This window comes from Anabrus simplex, chromosome 2, assembly GCF_040414725.1.
Source record: "Anabrus simplex isolate iqAnaSimp1 chromosome 2, ASM4041472v1, whole genome shotgun sequence".
Taxonomy (NCBI): domain Eukaryota; kingdom Metazoa; phylum Arthropoda; class Insecta; order Orthoptera; family Tettigoniidae; genus Anabrus; species Anabrus simplex.
The window spans coordinates 1007424219-1007444222 of NC_090266.1; the positions used below are offsets into that span (position 1 = coordinate 1007424219).

At 40.1% G+C, this 20004-nt stretch overlaps 1 protein-coding gene across 3 annotated transcripts in view; it reads left to right on the forward strand.

Annotated features, from left to right (window-relative positions):
- The window catches only part of tay (tay bridge), a 942824-nt gene that overhangs the window by 752045 nt on the left and 170775 nt on the right, over positions 1 to 20004 (forward strand). For all 3 annotated transcript variants that reach the window (XM_067141886.2, XM_067141887.2, XM_067141888.2), the window contains exon 8: positions 8549 to 8648. In XM_067141886.2, coding sequence (XP_066997987.2) covers positions 8549 to 8648 — 100 coding nt within the window. The remainder of the gene's footprint in view (positions 1 to 8548; positions 8649 to 20004) is intronic.

Sequence of the window (20004 nt, forward strand, 5' to 3'; positions counted from 1 at the left end):
ACTCTCTAACACTACCTAAAAACCGAACCCCGCGGCGCAACAGCCCCGAAGGGCCATGACCTGCGAAGCAACCGCTGCTCAGCCCGAAGGCCTGCAGATTTCGAGGTGTCATGTGGTCAGCAGGACGGATCCTCTCGGCCAATATTCTTGGTTTTCTAGAGCGGGGCCGCCATCTCTCCTCAATTGTAATCACATAGACTGAGGGGACTTTGAACCAGCCCTCAGATGCAAGTAAAAATCACTGACCTGGCCGGGAATCGAACTCGGCACCTACAGGTAAGCGGCAGGCACACTACCCATACACCGCGGGGCCGGCCTAACACTACCCAGCTTGCAACTTTATCGTACAAAATAATGCTGAGTAACTAGTGTTGTTGTACTGACCTGAGTGCATAGCGTCCGATATATCGGACGGCCTGTGTTAATAAAACTATCACTTGCATGAACTTTCTGATTGTTGGAACGTGTTTCTGCAATTATTAAGAGTAGAAATATGTAATTAAATTAAAATAAAACACAACACATTAACTTCATGCACTAATGGAGCCGTCATCACTGCAGCCTCGTTTGTGGAAAGTCCTCGGTTCGTCATCTGCTTGGTGCCATTCATGATGGCTTGATCTGCAAACTGCCGTGGAAGTTCTGGGTTGTCTCTGAGGGTCGTAGGCACACAGGCGCGTTCTAGTCTCTTCCTAATTCTGGAGATTCATGCACACAGCGCGTTCTAATCGGCCACTCGTAGGTTTGATGAACACTCACGTACACATGGGCAAACGGGAATAATTGTTAGTGGAAAACTGTTTGTACGTTTTCACCATTACTTATTAAGAAGAGATCCACTCATTAACTCGAGTAGTCTACCCAAGCAGTGAATGAGTTCCTGGAAATCGCTACTTATTTCCTCTTTATTGTCACACGTGTAATTGATGGGGCATACATACGGACAAATGATAATAATAATTATTAATTATACTAAGGCAAGATTCCCCATATATTCACAACGCCGAGAAGTTTCGAGATCAGTATGTTTATAGAATTCACACCATCCAGTTATGCCAGATGGATAAATAGAGACCGTGGAAATAATGGCAATTTTCTAATACCAAGATAGTGATGGGAATATCGAATGTTTTAAACTATCGGTAGACTACCGATTGTGAGGCTTGACTATCGAATGTTTTCATTCGGTTTGAAATCGGTAGTAATAGCCTATACGTTTTGTACTGCGGTAGTACTAGTAACTAGTAATAAGTCATTTGCTAGTAACTACCGAAATGTGGATTGTTGTATTATACTACCGATTTGTATAGATGTTTGTTTTGTTAATATAAGCGGAAATATAGACACTACGACTAGTAAGCAACGTTACACAATGTTCGAGTGAAGTAATTGGAAACTGAAATACGTTGTTCTATAAAATAAGATAAAATGTCCCGATTAAAGTAATTGTGGTCATTATGCTTCATTTTATATAAAATGTATTTTTGTGTCCCTAACCACAAGTTAATGAATGTAAGATCGTCTGTTCATAACAAATGCTAGGTAATTTCAGACGAAGGTTATGTCCTTATTGTAACGACACCACATATTAAAGTAATATGAATGCAGCAAACTAAACTAAATGAAAAGACAACATATTTTCCTAGGAACAAATATAGTGGATATAATTTTAAAATAATTCCATTCATGTAAGGTTAATGTTCAATCATTAGAGGTTCATGGTTCGTATATGGGAAGTATTTATATAAACTATAACATTATTATCTATTGATAAAGTGCACAATATTAAAATTGCATTTATCATTATATAACTTTGAGTCAGATTAGTGCTTCTCTTTCATCTTCACCAACAAAGTAAATCTGTAAAAATTCAGGATCTTGATGAGCATTTGGCAATAGACTGCCTATGGAATGATAAATTTGAGCTTGTACTTTGAAAGTTGTCCGCCTCTGTGGTGTACTGGTTAGTGTGATTAGCTGCCACTCCCGGAGGCCCGGGTTCGATTCCCGGCTCTGCCACGAAATTTGAAAAGTGGTACGAGGGCTGGAACGGGGTCCACTCAGCCTCGGGAGGTCAACTGAGTAGAGGTGGGTTCGATTCCCACCTCAGCCATCCTCGAAGTGGTTTTCCGTGGTTTACCACTTCTCATCCAGGAAAATGCCGGGATGGTACCCAAGTTAAGGCCACGGCCGCTTCCTTCCCACTTCCTTGTCTATCCCTTCCAATCTTCCCATCCCACCACAAAGCCCCTGTTCAGCATAGCAGGTGAGGTCGCCTGGGCGAGGTACTGGTCATCCTCCCCAGTTGTATCCCCCGACCCAGAGTCTGAAGCTCCAGGACACTGCCCTTAAAGCGGTAGAGGTGGGTTCGTTCGCTGAGTCCGAGGGAAAAACCGACCCTGGAGGGTAAACAGATTACGATACGATACCTTGAAATTTGGCATAAAGCCGTGATGGATGACTTGTTTAGCACCAAAAGATTGCTAATGACGCATGCGCGCCGGTCATAATGAGGGATGAACTGGTTACCAGTTGTACGGAATAAATAATTCCTTTAAACGGCTGCATAACTCACTAACGAAATATAAAACGGTAATAATTCTCCTTGATAAAACAATACTCCTATGTTAAAAACAGTCGCCAAGAGGAAGATTCGAACCTGAATCCCCACTGTTTGCAGTTCGTTGGTTTAACCGTTGCGCTATCAGTGTTACTCGAAGTAAGTGCTCATTAATTTACTCATAAACCTGCGTATAAGTAGGCCTATATACTAGTAATTGCATTTTATTTTCATTAGAGATTTGGTTGATTACCGTCTTGAAATACACAGAAGCGGAGTGAATTGGCGCGTACACTTATATGTTGAAAACTACCGCAGCCATTTTTATCATAAATGACTGACCACTCCGTGACGAAAGAGGTGGCGATTTCAGCGCTAACTAGCGGAAACAATTGGAATTTGCGATCCGAATGAAAAACCGAATGCAAACGGAAACAATCGGTTGTAACGGTAGTTGACAACTATCGAATAATTCGGTAGTTTTCATTCGATAGTCCCATCACTATACCAAGATAGATTACATTCACATCCAACAAACGAAATAGCGCAGTGCAAACGTGCATATGAGTATTAGAAAAACAGGGAGTGTGAAGTCAAGTTAGGAACATGATAGGGCAAGATCAGGAAATAAGAGAGAAGCATGATAAATTTTGAGGACAGATGTATTGAAATAAACCAAACGTTTTACAAATTTTCACAAAGAGCAAGAAACATACAAATATGGTGCTTTCCCAACCATTAACCTTAAAATTCGGAACGTTATACAAGATAAAAGATACAAGAAAGAAAGAAAGCAAGCAAATGAGGAAGAGTGAAGCAGGAATGGAAAGGGAAAAGCAGGAAAGCGGGAAAATACGCCTACCTATTGAGAAGTCAAGAGTAACAAGAAATATGAATAAATAAAAAGTACATGATTAGAAGCTCAGGGTACAACACCAAAGTGCTTCGAAGTGAAGTCAATATATATAAATCAGAACTGCATCAGTTACCAGTCAGTCACAACGTGAGTTCATACTAAGTAAGATTATCAACCAGGCCGAAATCACGATTATCCAAGAAAGCTGTTCCAGGACAGTCACGTTCAAACATAAACAATTATAATCATGAATGCGAAGCACTGTTCACGTATAAGCGTGTGTAGGACTCGCGGCTTGCCAAGTACCGAACGCGCACAGCTCGAAAGGGAGTTGCAACTAAGTTCATGAATGGAAACGCTAAGTAGTTTGAAGGTAGGTAGAATCTTGGTCTGGAAATGCTATGTTCCCTATTACAATTTCAAAGGAAAATCGTTCCTTTTGAAGCTGGAAATTTTTACAGGAAATAAATAATTTGTATGTCATACCTCATCTCGATGTTTGTAGTACTGGCACAGACAAGGCACTCATGTGCACAAGGTCCCCAAATGACGGAGACGACGTTTAGTGTTCCACCCTCCACATAGGCCAAAGTCCATCTCAATTAATCCGGGGAAAGGCCTGGTTTTTATATGCTAGAGTAGAGGGGAAACAATTGAGGAGAAATACACGGGGAATATTCCGGATGTTACGGGAGCATGCGCAGCAAACAAAACAGTATCGTATGACGTCAGGAGACACGATGGTGGTCAGTTGACAGCAGATAGTAAAGATGGATAGATCTGAAGTCCGTAGCATCTCACTGCTTCTAACCTCAGACGTCCACACCCACATTATGGCACTGTTAAAGTGGAATTGTAATGGTCATGATAGGCATCTTACTGAGCTGCGCCAGCTCATTAGCGAGTATTCGGCAAGTATAGTCTGTATTCAGGAAACAAGTTGCAGAACAGGTCATCATACGGTCTTGAGAAATTTTTGACTATACTCGGCAGAACCACATTATGCTCATCGGGCTTCCGGTGGCGTTGGCATTTTTGTCCGTTTTGATACCTACAGCGAAGAGAATCCACTAAGAACTCCGCTGGAGGCTGTAGCAGTTCGCGTTCCGCTGCCTGTCATAGCAACCGTATGTAATGTTTATTTTCCACCAGGCCAGCCTCTTAGCATAAATGATGTCGCTGGTCTTATAGGTCAGCTTCCCCCTCCCTTCCTCTTATTGGGAAATTTTAACGCCCGTCACTCCATATGGGGCTCTGCGACGCCTTGCCCCCGGGGAAGAGAGCTGGAAACATTAGTAACAGAGCTGGATTTATGTATTTTGAACACAGGGGAACCAACTGACTTTGGTGTACGTTACGGCACATATTCTCGCGTAGATGTAAGTCTATGCAACTGAACGTTGGTTCCGACTCGCAGAATGTCAGTATCCATCTTCCTGATGATCGCCCCCTCTCGTGTAGTCCCCACCCGGAGATCCGAATGGGGGACTAGTTTACCTCCGGAATATTTTACCCGGGAGGAAGCCATCATCAGTACATCATTCATACAGAGAGAGCTGCATGTCCTCGGGAGGTAGTTATGGCTGTAGTTTCCCGTTGCTTTCAGCCGTGTAGCAGTATCAACACAGCTAAGCCATGTTGAGTATTATTACAAGGCCGTATCGGTCAATCATCTAGACTGCCGCCCTTGCAACTACCGAAAGGCTGCTACCCCCCTTTCGATGAACCATTCGTTAGTCTGGTCTCTCAACAGATACCCATCCGATATGGTTGCACCTGCGGCTCGGCTATCTGCATCATTGGGACACGCAAGCCTCCCCACCGCAGCAAGGTCACATGGTTCGCAGAGGAGGGCATTGCCAATAACATTCTGTTAAGAAGAGAAAGAGGTAGCAGAGAAGATTGGAAAGAATTGATATGGTAGGAAGTATCTGCATGTCCCCATGCTCTGTATGCTACCAAGCCAGACAAAGTGATGAGGTATAATAGTAGTGAAACAACATAGTAAGTCAGGAGAATACCTATATAGACACAGTTACAGAGGTGCCTATATGTAAAACCTGACAACTTGTAGAGAGCACGTTCAAGGATTTGGGCTGAAAAAGTCCAGGCAATATCGTTCGTTAGGAATGTTTATCATTCACAGGTCAGTAACATATTCCAAGCCAGTCCAGTTATTCAGGGAATCAGTCCTTCTAAGCACTGCTGTGACTAGCGCTGGCCTTGCTTGTTACCAACCCATGCCATGAGAAATCCTAGGACCTGTTGCACACCAACCCATGCCATGAGAAATCCTAGGACCTGTTGCACAGGCTGATATGCATGGGATCCCTGGTACCTAGTCTCCAATCCCGGAGGATATGGCTACGCCGTCTGATGTGGGGACCTAGTGGAGGGGGCAGGCACATGGCGATGGGCCTTCCTCTCTGCTGGAGCCATGGCTTTATATACCAGTCAACTGCGATGTGAGGCCGGATGCTCCCTCCACACAGTTGGCACACACCTGCGTCACCCTAGGTACCAAGCAAGCTGCGTGCTAGTAGTGGTCACCAGAACAGCTTTTGCAGCACACTGAGAGCCTATAGCTAACCTGACGATGGCCCCACCTCATACAGTGAAAACATAGTGAGATCTGCAGATCTCCCCTGATTTCTGCTATATGCTGGTGGCCTCTTATTATTGGTCTGTGGACTGCCTACCTTCCTGGATGCAGTCACAGATGGTGGCTGGGTAGACCTCTCATTTTGGGCCGGCGTCATCTTCTTCCTGCCACGTGAATGGCATCTCCTTCCTGCCGTTGGTCTCTGCTCGGCAGGGAGGGGGCATCGCCTGGGCAGCATCACTCTTACCGGCCTGCGGACCGAGAAGGCACGGGTAGCCCTGCTGCGGTACCAGCTTATTCCTGGCTAGCGGCGGCGTTCTGTAGGGTACACGTGGATGTCTGCATCGTGAAGGAGGCATTGGCAGGCCAAGAGGCCTGGGTGGCAGCCTCAGAACGCCAAGGGGCATCTGTCTCCACCTCCATGATGCTGTCCTTAGCCTGGAGTGCCATCCCTGTCTACGCCCGTCTGATGTACCTATCCTGGGTGGCCTGTACAGGTCCTGGATGTTCGGTGGCAGACTTAGTTGTGTGTGTCCACTTGGGGAAGCAGGGCAGGACGACCTGGGTTGCACCATAACGATGCTTGGGGGCGTTGCCATACCATGCAATCCTCGTGTGTGTGGCCTCAGTGGCTGCCAAGGGGCACATGTATGCGCCAACCTGCTAATATTTCTGCCTCCTGGCAGTGTGGGTGGCTGTTTTGTATGTGCAATTTTCGTCTGGGCTTGCTTGAATACCTGGTAGCTGGACAACCTGAAAAAGCCTAGAGAGGTGCCTCTTGAAGAAGATGATGATCTCCTGGTCCTTGGGACGAATGATAATCGCCCAGGATAGGACATCCTGGAGAAGGTGCAGTCGGTTATCATCGCCATGACATCTCATTAGCACTGCCAGGAATTTGATCATATCGACAGTTTCCTTGTGATTATGCTTGCGCAGCATTGGTACACCATCAGCACTCTAAGTGCCCTGTTTGCAGATATGGTCTTGGTGTTAAGCCGCTAGATGAACATCGCCAGTAAGGCCTCGTAGTGAGTGGTACTCCTGTCATCCATCATCTCTCTTGGTGAAACCTGTAATAAAATCTATAAGAAAAGCAGCACATACAGGTGTTAAGACAATGCTTTTGGTGTGTACTTAGAAGTTCACATTGTAGACAAATGTTTTTATATTTGTACTAAGAGGTGTAGCCGTGGTTATACTGAAAAGTACTAGTGGTGGCGAGAATAGGGACTAAGCGGGGGCACATACATCCATCAGCTATCAGTCAGTTCGCCCGATCGCTTTTGTGCTATGTGCCCGTGGGACGAAAAGTCCAATGTCGGCACTTCTTGGTACAGAACATAATTTTACCACTTCATTAGGTATAAGAACTGAAAGTGTGAAAATTGTTTGTTCTTCTTGTTGCCAAACTTGCATTGTCCCATTCGAAACATTTAAACCCAATCATATACGAACTGTTTTCTGTTCGATTTATACTGGTCCAGCTCGAGAAAATTTTATTTGTGGAGGTTTGATTGCCTTGACTTCAAGTTCTGACATTCTGTCAGAATTTAAGGTTAAATTTCTGCTTGACATCCTCCAAAAAATAGGTGTATCTTACCGTACTGTTATTCTTTTCGGATTATCGAGGCATTTTTCCCTGGAGCAGAAGGGAACAGACTAGAACTTCTAATTAGAGAGGTTGTCAGTTTATTGAGGTTTTACTGTATTTGATAATGGGTGAACGCAGTGTAGAAGTTGATCTATTTTTCAAAATGTTATATTTATGTTAAGAACTAGTATAAATGTAAAAGAGGGTCATTCATTTTACCTGAACTCAACAGTCTAAAAATTTCAGACCCGTCACCGCTTGTAAATTGCTGTAGTTAGGCACATCTGTGCAACATAGTCTTTTTTAAAAATTTTTTATTATTTAATACTATTCCAAGAGTGTTGAAAATACAGGAAGATAATTTTCTTTACAATGCATTCACCACCTGTGAGTAGAATAATATTTAATTAAGTAGTTCAGTGATACAATTGCAGAGTATTCAAATGTGACACTAAATCATCTGTAGACATATCCACACATATAAAATGATTGTTGTTAGAGGTTACATTTTAATTTTATTTATTTATTTATTTATTTATTTATTTATTTATTTATTTATTTATTTATTTATTTATTTATTTATTGAGGATCAGCAACAGCATAATGCCGAATTACAAAGATCTGAGCTATGTACAATAGATAATAATCTAAAATGAAAGATATATAAATATCTAATTATAAATATAAATATTTTAAACATAACCATGAAGGAAAACTAGTTTGAACCAGTTTTTTTTCAAATGGACAAGAACACATTGCTAATAGTTTAAACTTGTCAGCCCAATATTTCATATCACTTTGCAAGCACAGATACTGAATATCAAGCTTAGAGGATTATAGTTTTTCAAGTTACTTCACATGATCATTATGTTATAGTTGATCAGAAACTTTCAAAAATACTCTGTGGTAAACGATACTTGCTATTTGTCCCTTTAGCGGTCAGCGAGATCACCATCGTGCCCTCTGATAACCAAGCAGCCTCAGCTCTCAGGTGGTTCTGCAACGATCCCACGTGACACCACTCCAGCTACTGCAGGTAAACTCATCTCATCACTTGTTTACACATGGTTAAGAGAACTGTTTATTTTTTTTAATTTTTTGAGAAAGAATCAACAATAGGGATTCTTTTTGGCTAATTCTTACATAGAGTAAGGTTACCAGAGTATTTTCACAAATCATAATTCTGAAACCACACCATCCTCAACCAAGAAATGCAAGATTTGAAGCTGCTTGAGATTTTCAAAATCTCGATGCAGGCTGTTCAACATCCAATAACCAACGTCCTGGCAATTTCAAATCTAAAATTGATATAGGGGTAAGTCATACATTCAACCCAGACTCTTGCCACAAATATTGAGGAAATGAAAAGAATTGTAAACTGGTTGCACATGAAAGTAACTTGACTGAACAGTACTTTACTAAAGAAGCAGGAAAAACCAACAAATGTACAAATACATTTTAATGACATCGAAAACAGTACTTTCTACTGGGAATTAGAGGTGTCGAAGAAAGACACTGCTAATTTCATTTTAGAACACGTTCTTTTGTTCAATAAACACAGGCAGAGTTGCAGTAGTGATATAATTAGGAAATATATTGTTATTCAGTACATTTCCCTGTAGGTTATTAACCAGGGGTTCTTAAAACTACCATCCAGGAGAACTCTCTTTAGGTATGCCGGTGATGGTGATTGATTGTGACACTGGCTTCACTAAATTGACTAAAGATAGACTGAAAATAAAGATAAAAAATCTACATGAAATTGAATTTTGAATTTGAATTCATTGATTCTAGATGAGGCAGCAATCAGTCCTAGCATCATTTATGATGGGTAAATTGACTTGGTAGGCCAAGGCCCTTCAAGGGCTGTAGTGCCATGGGGTTTGGGTTTTTGGTATGGTAAATTGACTGTTACTTTTGGGTATATATAGAAACAATTTCAGAACAATCAAATTAAGACAGCAAACCCAAAGAGCAGAGCGTTGCCAGTCGAGTGCTCTGTTACGGAGCCTTTCTACAAACTATCAAATACCATACGCTTTCTTCTTCACAAAAGAGTTGTCAGGATGAGAATTGCATCAACTGGTATTGAAAGTAATTGTGAAGATAGAAGTATGCAGTTTTCTTCAAGTCTGACAATGACAAAGCTAACACTGCAATGATGAAAATGCTTTTCTTTTAGTGTACTTTTATGTAAAACTCTACATTTCATTCATATTCTGCACTAATCATTTGCTACTATATACTAGAATTCTTTTCCACAGAGGAGTATTAAATTTTTACTGTCCAACCATTGACAGCTAGTGCCATGTGTCGAGATATGAAACTACTCTGATTACAATGCGGAGACTCATTTGTCAAGTCTGGTGAAGGAGATGGCTAGAGTGACGCGTCAAGTCGATTGTGATCATGCCAATAACATGACCTGTTTAAATAATGGAAGACTCCACTGTAATCCGGATGTTTGAAAGGTGTCAATTTCGGTGAAAGGTACGACTGCCTCACTTCAGAGTGCGGGTGGTCTGTGTGGATCATAGCGGATCATGTGGATGGGGTAGGCAACAGGGGAAGCAGTTGTCATTGCATGAAGCCACTTGTGCATTTACACTGCTTCAAGAAGCCGGCTCCATGGCTAAATGGTTAGCGTGCTGGCCTTTGGTCACAGGGTCCCGGGTTTGATTCCCGGCAGTGTCGGGAATTTTAACCTTCATTGGTTAATTTCTCTGGCACGGGGGCTGGATGTGTCATCTTCATCATCATTTCATCCTCATCACGATGCGTAGGTCGCCTACGGGAGTCAAATTGAAAGACCTACACCTGGCGAGCCAAATATGTCTTCGGACACTCCTGGCACTAAAAGCTTCAAGAAGTACATTGCTGCCAGAATGCTAGGATTGCTCAGCATATGATTTGGTGGTATATGGAAAACATCTCCAGAAGACTGGAAATGCTGCCAGGCACCCTGGCATGGGGCACTAAAGGACATGATCATATCCAAAACCACAAAATTGCAGCACAAGTATTACCAGGTGGACATACTGTAGGCTTCTTTAGTACGAGTTAGTGACCAAACAGGCAGAAACACACTTCTGGAGGCCAACTTAAAATCCCGATGACCTGCGCGATACAGATAACATTGTAGCAGGAGGCTGCAGTTTGCTAGAAATCGTCTTCACTGGCAGTTAAGACACTGATGTCCTGTGTTGCTTTCGGGTGAATCCCATTTCATGTTACATCATTCAAATGGTTGTCTGCGAGTCTGGAGAAGACTTGGGGAAAAATTTTATCCAACAGCTGTACAATCTGCTGTTGGTTATGGAGATGGATCTGTTATGGTGAGGTCAGGCATAAGTCTTGACACGAAAACCGATCTTCAGATCATTCACAATGGATCTTTAACTGCTTGATGGTACAGTGATGTGATCTTAATGCCACATGTGATTCCTCCTGTGTGGCAACTTAGAGAAAACACAGTTAGTGTTCGTGCATGATAATGCTACAGCACATGACGCAAACATAGTTACGAGATTTCTGCAAGAGCACCATCTGCAATGAATGGAGTGGCCATCCGGCAGTCTCAACTTGAATCCGATTGAACAAGTCTGGGACCAACTGGAACAAAGCATCTGAGCAAGAAGCACACACACCCACATATGCACATGCACGTACAAGCACACACCCATACTGCTACAAGCGCTTGAAGACACTGTTATGGAAGAGTGGGGATGTCTTTCTCGACTGATGTGCAGGGCCTTGTCAGAAGCATGAGAAGGTGTTACGAAGCTTTTATCCATACAAGGGGTGGCAATGTTTCTTATAGAGTATTATCAGGGTGCTATTTTGGTGTATAACCAGGATCCACTTTATTTATGATATGTTGTGTATAGTGTGTCCAAAGAATGCTTTTAGTTCTTAATTGTTGCAAAGAAGTTTTGTTTCCACTATGTTTGTGCTTGTGCTTGTTTTCATTTCAGTATGTATGCATATTATGAAGGTATGAACATACAAAAAATGACTTTTTTCTTTTCTTTTCTTTTCTTTTCTTTTCTTTTCTTTTCTTTTGCTGTAGACTTATTTACTTCATGTTACCTTTTCCACGACAAAGCACTTTCTTGCTTTCCCATTCCCACATGTTCTACAACAGTGGTTTTCCCGCCATTCATGGCACAAAAGCTGGTTTAGCATAATGTACAAACGGCAGCAAATTAATTTATGTCTCGATGGGGAAAAGGGAAATTCCATCACTATCTAATCATTTATGTATTCCTTGGTTTCTTCAGACATTTTGAAACTGTATAAACTATTGTAATAACATTCATCACCATGCAGGCATACCATGTGCTTGTGGACACTGTAAACTGAGTGGAAGCTACATGCTGCAGAACTGACGTTCATTTGAATTTAAAAAAAAGGCACATTGCACAAGAGTGCAAGGAGTAGACCAAAGAGGTCTTAACCAGAGAACACACTGAAAGCAAAACAATAAATATTACTCTTGTATTTTTTTATAAAAGCGATGAGTCAAAAAGTTATAGAATAATATTCTTCATGTAAAACTATACTAATAATGAATAATGAACACTAAAAATCCATATTTCTGGGGACAAGTGATTAAATCTGGAGACTTTCCAAGTAAAAAAATTCCTATGGGGACGGAAACCAAAATGTGGGTTTGTTCCCAGAAAATGGAGACATTTTTGACATACAGTAAACATTTTAATTTTGAATCTATTAGATATTAAGAGCAATTGGGAGCAATCTTTTACAAATTACTGTATTTAATACTGCCTCCACATACTAACCTATGTAACCTTGCATCTCACACAGGGGTCTATTAAACCTGTGTATGAAAGTGTCATATTTTAAATGAGTGGAAACAAGTCCCGGTGATTATCATGTTATTGAACCTCAACAATGTTTGTTTGTGGAAGACAGTAATGTTTGGTTTCAGTTTTATGAAGAACAACACAGCATGTATAAAAATTAGTGTAATGCATACATTCATTGCTAGAAATTATACTGATCACTGTTTACATTATCAGTAAGTGCACTTGCAACAAAGAACTGCTCTATACTCATCACATACCGTATTGTCCCTGTACAAATCATGAAACACATTTTTGTTTCTGTTACTTTATCTCGGGTACTACGAACATCTTACTTTCTTGCTTAGCAGTTCTGGTGTGTCGGAAACAACATTGTTGATTTGCAATATTTCTTGTAGAGTTCTCTTCAGGCCCTTTGTGAGTGTGGGTTCAGGCAGCTTGTTTCTCAGGTATGGTCAATTAGATTCCATGAGAGGTCATGAAGAAATTTCCTTCTTGTCCACTTGACTTCATGGGTGAACAGGACCATGACATTTATACCACTTTGATATGCAAAAACTCTCATAAGCCATCTTCTTGTTGCACGTGCAGTGGTGTATGTTTTACATAGCTGACTGAAAGTATCTGTTCCTTTTTTTTTGTCCCTTTGAACTTCATTATCATTTCAGCTTTTCCAGTTATTTCATCAGTATCTTGTGAGTAGTTCCAGTTGTTTCATTAGTATCCCCTGAGTAGTTCATTGTTGAGAGAGCAACAACACAATTTTGTTATCCTTCAGAGTTTGACAGGAATGTCTTATTATTAGACATTAGATCGTTAGGTCCCAAAAAATTATTTTTAGGCACCTATATAGGCAGTAGAAATGTATAGAATATGTCCTTATTGGTCTAAAATAGGCACAATGAAATTAATGAAATACATCTGAAGGAATACTGTACAAGCAGAAATTATATGTTACACAAGAACGCAAGGAGTAGACCTAAGAGGTCATAACCAGAGAACACACTGAAAGCAAATATACAAGAGCATGCAATGTAGCATTTGTGTACAAAAGTTGAGATGAAATCACTAAAGGTGGCAAAGAACTGATCACTGCAACAGTAAATTTATTTGTGCATGATTTTCATTCTCACTGTCTTTTCTGCCATGATGCTGTGCACAGTAAATCAACAACATTCCAAATGATGTGGCATAAGTTTGTCTTTTGCTGGACAGGATTAATTTGAACATCTGCTGAAGTGACCAGAACGTACTTGAACACTGAAAAGGTTAAATCCTTCTGGCAGGTCTGCGTTACACCCATTAAAAAACCTGACACACTTTACAATACTGTATACTCCAGATTTCTGTCAAGCACTATGCCTGCATTTTTGTATTTTAACATACTGCAAGCATTTGTTAGGCTATGTCCTGAAATAAGTTTCTACTGAGGTGCATTCAAATTCATTTTTAAATTCAGGTTCAATGAGCATTGAAAGATGTTAATTAACTGAATTTCAGTACATAAATTGAGCTGTTCTATAGGTTTAAGAAATATGTTATACGAATATATATAAAATTGCCAAAACTACAATTTAATATTGTAAAAGTAAACAAATGATAGGTCTAGAATGTACAGATATACTGATGTGCTAGGTTAAACTATATGGCAAAATATGTATTTAAATGTAGTTGACTGTTGAGTCTGGTAGCTGATAAATGCCCTTTTACTGCTCTGATTTACATTTGCATAGGCCGTATATTACGGTGGAAAAATAAACTCCATAAACGGCATCAGAAACGTAAGGTTGGTGTAATTTGTGAAAAGGAGAAGAAACATACATTTCCTTAATCTATGAAGTAAGAACAATTTAAAAAGTTATTTGCATCTCTGTTGCACAGCTGGCAGAAAATTACTGTCCCCTCTCTCATGAAGCACGGGAAATATGCAATCCACTATCTTATTTATTCAGACTTACAATTTCAATATTTTAGACATTTTGAAACACTAGCACAGTACCAGCACTTCATTTGAGTTTCTAGCTTTAACTGTTTTGGTCGGAACTGTCAAGAAAACGAAGTCGTTTATGCCGATTATATGGGTTCTAGGAAATTGCCTAATTCCATACTACACTTGCCGCAAAACTCCCACACCCACCCTCTCGGGCGCTTGGCTAGGATCTTTGTCTTAGATTCGTACCGTGGAAAGTTAATAAATATAATAAACTAGCAAGATACCCGTGCTTCGCTACGGTATTATACTGAAATTTATAACTGAATGCTTATTGTTTTATATATAATCCGCCGACTCGTTTTCTGAGAGAATCCGCCAAAATTCGCGATCTGACTCGTTTTCTGAGAGATTACGGCAAGTTTCTTCCTGTTTTTCAATCTTTCTTTCCAGCAATTGATTCCGTACTTCCCGGGCTAGGTCCAGGTATTCCACCCGGTCAGTTGGGTCTTAAATCTTTGCCATCTTTTCCTATAAGCATTTTTAATATGGAGCAAATCCTTGAGGGGATCCGGCGTGGTGTTGTCTTGGGTGCCTTGGCGGTACTGAACCCGCGGCCGGACTGCATTCGTAGTCATTACCCGTCCAGGATCCGTTTCCAGCGCGGTCCGCACATTTGACGACGGTCCAGATTATTATTGTTGTTATTATTATTATTATTATTATTATTATTATTATTATTATTATTATTATTAGGGTGGGTGATAATAGTTGGATTTTGATAATGTATTATTATTATTATTATTATTATTATTATTATTATTATTATTATTATTATTATTATTATTATAATAGATGTTCTGGACCCCACAGCAAGATGCAAGATCGCTACTTGGCGGTAAATTATGAATTATATCTGCTGCCATTGTCATTGTTGACAATGTGACCAGGACCATTGTCGCGCGTAGGCAAGTGCGCGGGATTTCTGGCAATACGAATGACATACTTTCGTGCATTATTGACCTTATTATAGAGGTGCACAATTGGACGGTCAATCTCATTCCTATCGTTTATTTCAAATGTGTTTACAGTAGATTCTCCTGGCATATAATTAAAAATTTAATTTTAAGAACGTTCTCCGAAGGATAAAGTGGCTCTTGGAAACGAACTCAGGAAAGATTAAAAATGATCGGTTTATGATCAGAATAAGTACATCGAAAATCCACAGCCTGTTTATATTCATTGGACAGGGTCAGGAATGGAATGAATAAAGCCCCCATCTAGCGGCGAGGATAGACATTGTGCCGGCTGCCGAAGCCTGTTGCACTCCTCTCGGGCAATGATTAATGAATGACTATGAAATGAAATAGTATTTGAAAATGTTGCTGGAATGAATGATAACAGGTAAAACCGGAGTGTCCAGGGAAAAACCTGTCCCGCTCCGTTTTGTCCTGCACGAATGTCATGTGGAGCGACCGGGATTTGAACCACGGAACCCAGCTGTGAGAGGCCGGCACGCTGCCGCCTGAACCATGGAGGCTCCTTATAAGTACATTATTAACAGTAGAATCACAGAGCTCGATAGCTGCAGTCGCTTAAGTGCGGCCGGTATCCAGTAATCGGGAGATAGTGGGTTCGAGCCCCACTGTCGGCAGCCCTGAAGATGGTTTTTCGTGGTTTCCCATGTTCACACCAGGCAAATGCCGGGGCTGTACCTTAATTAAGGCCACTTCCTTTCAACCCCTCCCCCCCCGCAAAGTGAATTTTCTCTGATAATAAAGGATTTTCTAAATACCAATTATCACGACTCTAACTTCTTCAGTTTTTGATTTATGTGTCCTCATGAAAGGAATTCAAATCCTTTTCACTCCCGCCTCCCAAGATGATTCCCCCCCCCACAAACGCGTTTTCTTACTTTTTAAAGGAGATCCAAATACCAATTTTCTAGTCTGTAACAACTTTAGTTTTTATTAGATGTATGTATCCTCATACAATTAAGTCAATTTTTCACCCCCGCTTCATTCAATTTTCTGAGAATACGTGTTTCTTTACTTTTAAAGTAGATTCCAAATACCAAAATTTCACGTCTGTAAAATCTTCAGTTTTTTAGATATCAGTAGCCTAATTAAAATAATTCAACACCATTTTCAGTCGCTTTTACCCCCTTCCCCACCTCCACCCAAGTGGTATTTCCGAAACCTAAAAATACACGTTTCTTTATTTTTAATAGAGATAAAAATACCATTTTTCACTTCTGTAACATGTTAATTTTTTTTTAGATAAACTGTAGAAATTCTCATTTTAAAATTTCACCCCCTTTTTAGTTCCCCTTAAGTGGAGTTTCCAAAGACAAATCGCCTATGTTTCTTTACATGAGATTCCAAATACCACCTTTTACGTCTGTAACATGTTACGTTTCTGAGATATTCTGTAGATCTTGTCTTTCAAAAACTTCACCCCAATTTGTCACTCCTGTTTAACCGCCATTAATTGGATTTTCCAAAAACAAAAAAATATGTGTTTCTTTATTTTTAAAGGAGATCCCATATACACATTTTCAGTTCTGTAATATCTCCAGTTTCTGAGATATATGTATCCACATTAAAGGCATTCAACCCATTATTCACCCTTTTTCATTCCCTCCTACTCGGATTTTCAGAAACCAAAAAATACGTGTTCCTTTATTTTTAAAGGAGATGCCTAATACCAATTTTCAGGTCTGTAATATCTTCAGTTTCTGAGATATAAGTATCCTCATTAAAGGCATTCAACATCTCTTTCACCCCTCCTGTTGGGATATTCCGAAAACAAAAAAATACATGCTTCTTTATTTTTAAAGGAGATTCTAAGTACCAATTTTACATCTGTAAACTTTCAAAGTTTTAAGATATAGATACACTCATTTTAAAAATTCACCCCCCTTTGCACCCTCCATTATTTGGATTTTCCAAAAACAGAAAAATATCTGTTTCGTTATTTTTAAAGTAGATCCCAAATACCAATTTTTAGGTCTCTAATACTTTCAGGTTCTGAAATATAAGTAGCCTCATTAACGGCATTCAACCAATTTTTCACCCTTTTTCACCCCTCCTATTGGGATTTTCCAAAAACAAAAAAATACTCGTTTCTTTATTTTTAAAGGAGATTCTAAATACAATTTTTTACGTCTGTAAAGTTTTTGAGATATCGATATCCTCATTTTAAAAATTCACCGCCATTTCCACCTCCTTAGCAACAGAATATCCAAAAATCCTTCCTTAGCGAGCACCTACATGTTAATATGAATTTATCCCCAAAATTTCATTTCTTTACATCCAGTAGTTTCGGCTCGGCGATGATGAATCAGTCGGTCAGTCAGTCAGGGAAAGTTATTTTATATATATAGATTAATAATATTACTGCTTGGCTTGCATCTTTGTCTTAGATGTGTGCTGTGAAAACTGAATAATATTACTGTTTGTTGTTGTTGTTTGAGTCATCAGTCCATAGACTGGTTTGATGCAGCTTCCATGCCACCCTATCCTGTGCTAACCTTTTCATTTCTACGTAACTACTGCACCCTACATCTGTTCTAATCTGCTTGTCATATTCATACCTTGGTCTACCCCTACAGTTCTTAATACCTACACTTCCTTCAAAAACCAACTGAACAAGTCCTGAGTGTCTTAAGATGTGTCCTATCATTCTATCTCTTCTTCTCGTCAAATTTAGCCAAATCGACCTCCTCTCACCAATTCGATTCAGTATCTCTTCATTCGCGATTCGATCTATCCATCTCACCTTCAGCATTCTTCTGTAACACCACATTTCAAAAGCTTCTATTCTCTTTCTTTCTGAGCTAATTATCGTCCATGTTTCACTTCCATACAATGCCACGCTCCACACGAAAGTCTTCAAAAACATCTTTCTAATTCCGATATCAATGTTTGAAGTGAGCAAATTTCTTTTCTTAAGAAAGCTCTTCCTGGCTTGTGCTAGTCTGCATTTTATGTCCTCCTTACTTCTGCCATCGTTAGTTATTTTACTACCCAAGTAACAATATTCATCTACTTCCTTTAAGACTTCATTTCCTAATCTAATATTTCCTGCATCACCTGCCTTCGTTCGACTGCACTCCATTACTTTTGTTTTGGACTTATTTATTTTCATCTTGTACTCCTTACCCAAGACTTCATCCATACCATTCAGCAACTTCTCGAGATCTTCTGCAGTCTCAGATAAAATAATAATATCATCGGCAAATCTCAAGGTTTTGATTTCCTCTCCTTGGACTGTGATTCCCTTTCCAAATTTCTCTTTGATTTCCTTTACTGCCTGTTCTATGTAAACATTGAAAAGGAGAGGGCACAAACTGCAGCCTTGCCTCACTCCTTTCTGGATTGCTGCTTCTTTTTCAAAGCCCTCTATTCTTATCACTGCAGACTGATTTTTATACAGATTGTAGATAATTCTTCGTTCTCGGTATCTGATCCCTATCATCTTGAGAATCATAAATATCTTGGTCCAATCAACATTATCGAATGCCTTTTCTAGATCTACGAATGCCATGTACGTGGGCTTGTCCTTCTTGATTCGATCCTCTAAGATCAGACGTAAAGTCAGGATTGCTTCACGTGTTCTTACATTTCTTCTGAAGCCAAATTGATCTTCTCCCAACTCAGCATCAACTTGTTTTTCCATTCTTCTGTAAATAATACGTGTTAAAATTTTGCAGGCACGAGATACTAAACTAATGCTGCGGTAGTTATTACTGCTCATTTTATGAAATATAGAAGATTTAGAACGAAGAAATGTTCTTATAGGCTCAGAAAGTAAAAAAGTGGTCATAATGTCAAAATAGGTGCATATAGGCACTGTAGCCGTAGATGTATGATATGGATAATTGTCACAGATAGGCTTGATAGTGTCTTACGGAAAATAATAGGTAAAAACCGAAAGATCCAATATCTAATTATTATCAGAGATGAATTCTGTTTTTCCAACAACCTGAAACCTCAAAAATTGTGGAGGTATTTCATGTTTATTTTTGTTATATAGTTCCCAACATTGTCAAGCCATATTTTGTATTCGTTGTCCAGCTCCATGGCTAAATGGTTAGCGTGCTGGCCTTTGGTCACGGGTTCGAGGTTGGTTTCCCGGCAGGGTCGAAGATTTTAACCATCATTGGTTAAATTCCCTGGCACTGGGGCTGGGTGTATGTGTTGTCTCCATCATCATTTCATCCTCATCACGATACGAGGTGCCTACGGGCGTCAAATCTGAAGCCCTGCACCTGGCGAGCCGAACCCGTCCTGGGATCTCCCGGCACTAAAAGCCATACGCCATTTCATTTCATTTCTATTCGTTGACTGGAAAAGAGGAATTAAAAAATACCAAACAACAATTGTCAATATTCAAGTTCCTTTGAGTCCCATGAATAGATTCTGATAACTATCTTATGATGGGACAGCTTCATTTTTTTCAGTCCTACCTTACCAGTGTGTGGAATAGCATTTGCCATATAATAAGTCTTCGAATCATTCAGCATCAGTATTTTGATTCCATATTAATATGGTTTCTAGCTCCATGGCTCAGACGGCAGCACGTCGGCCTCTCACCCCTGGATACTGTGGTTCAAATCCCGGTCACTCCACGTG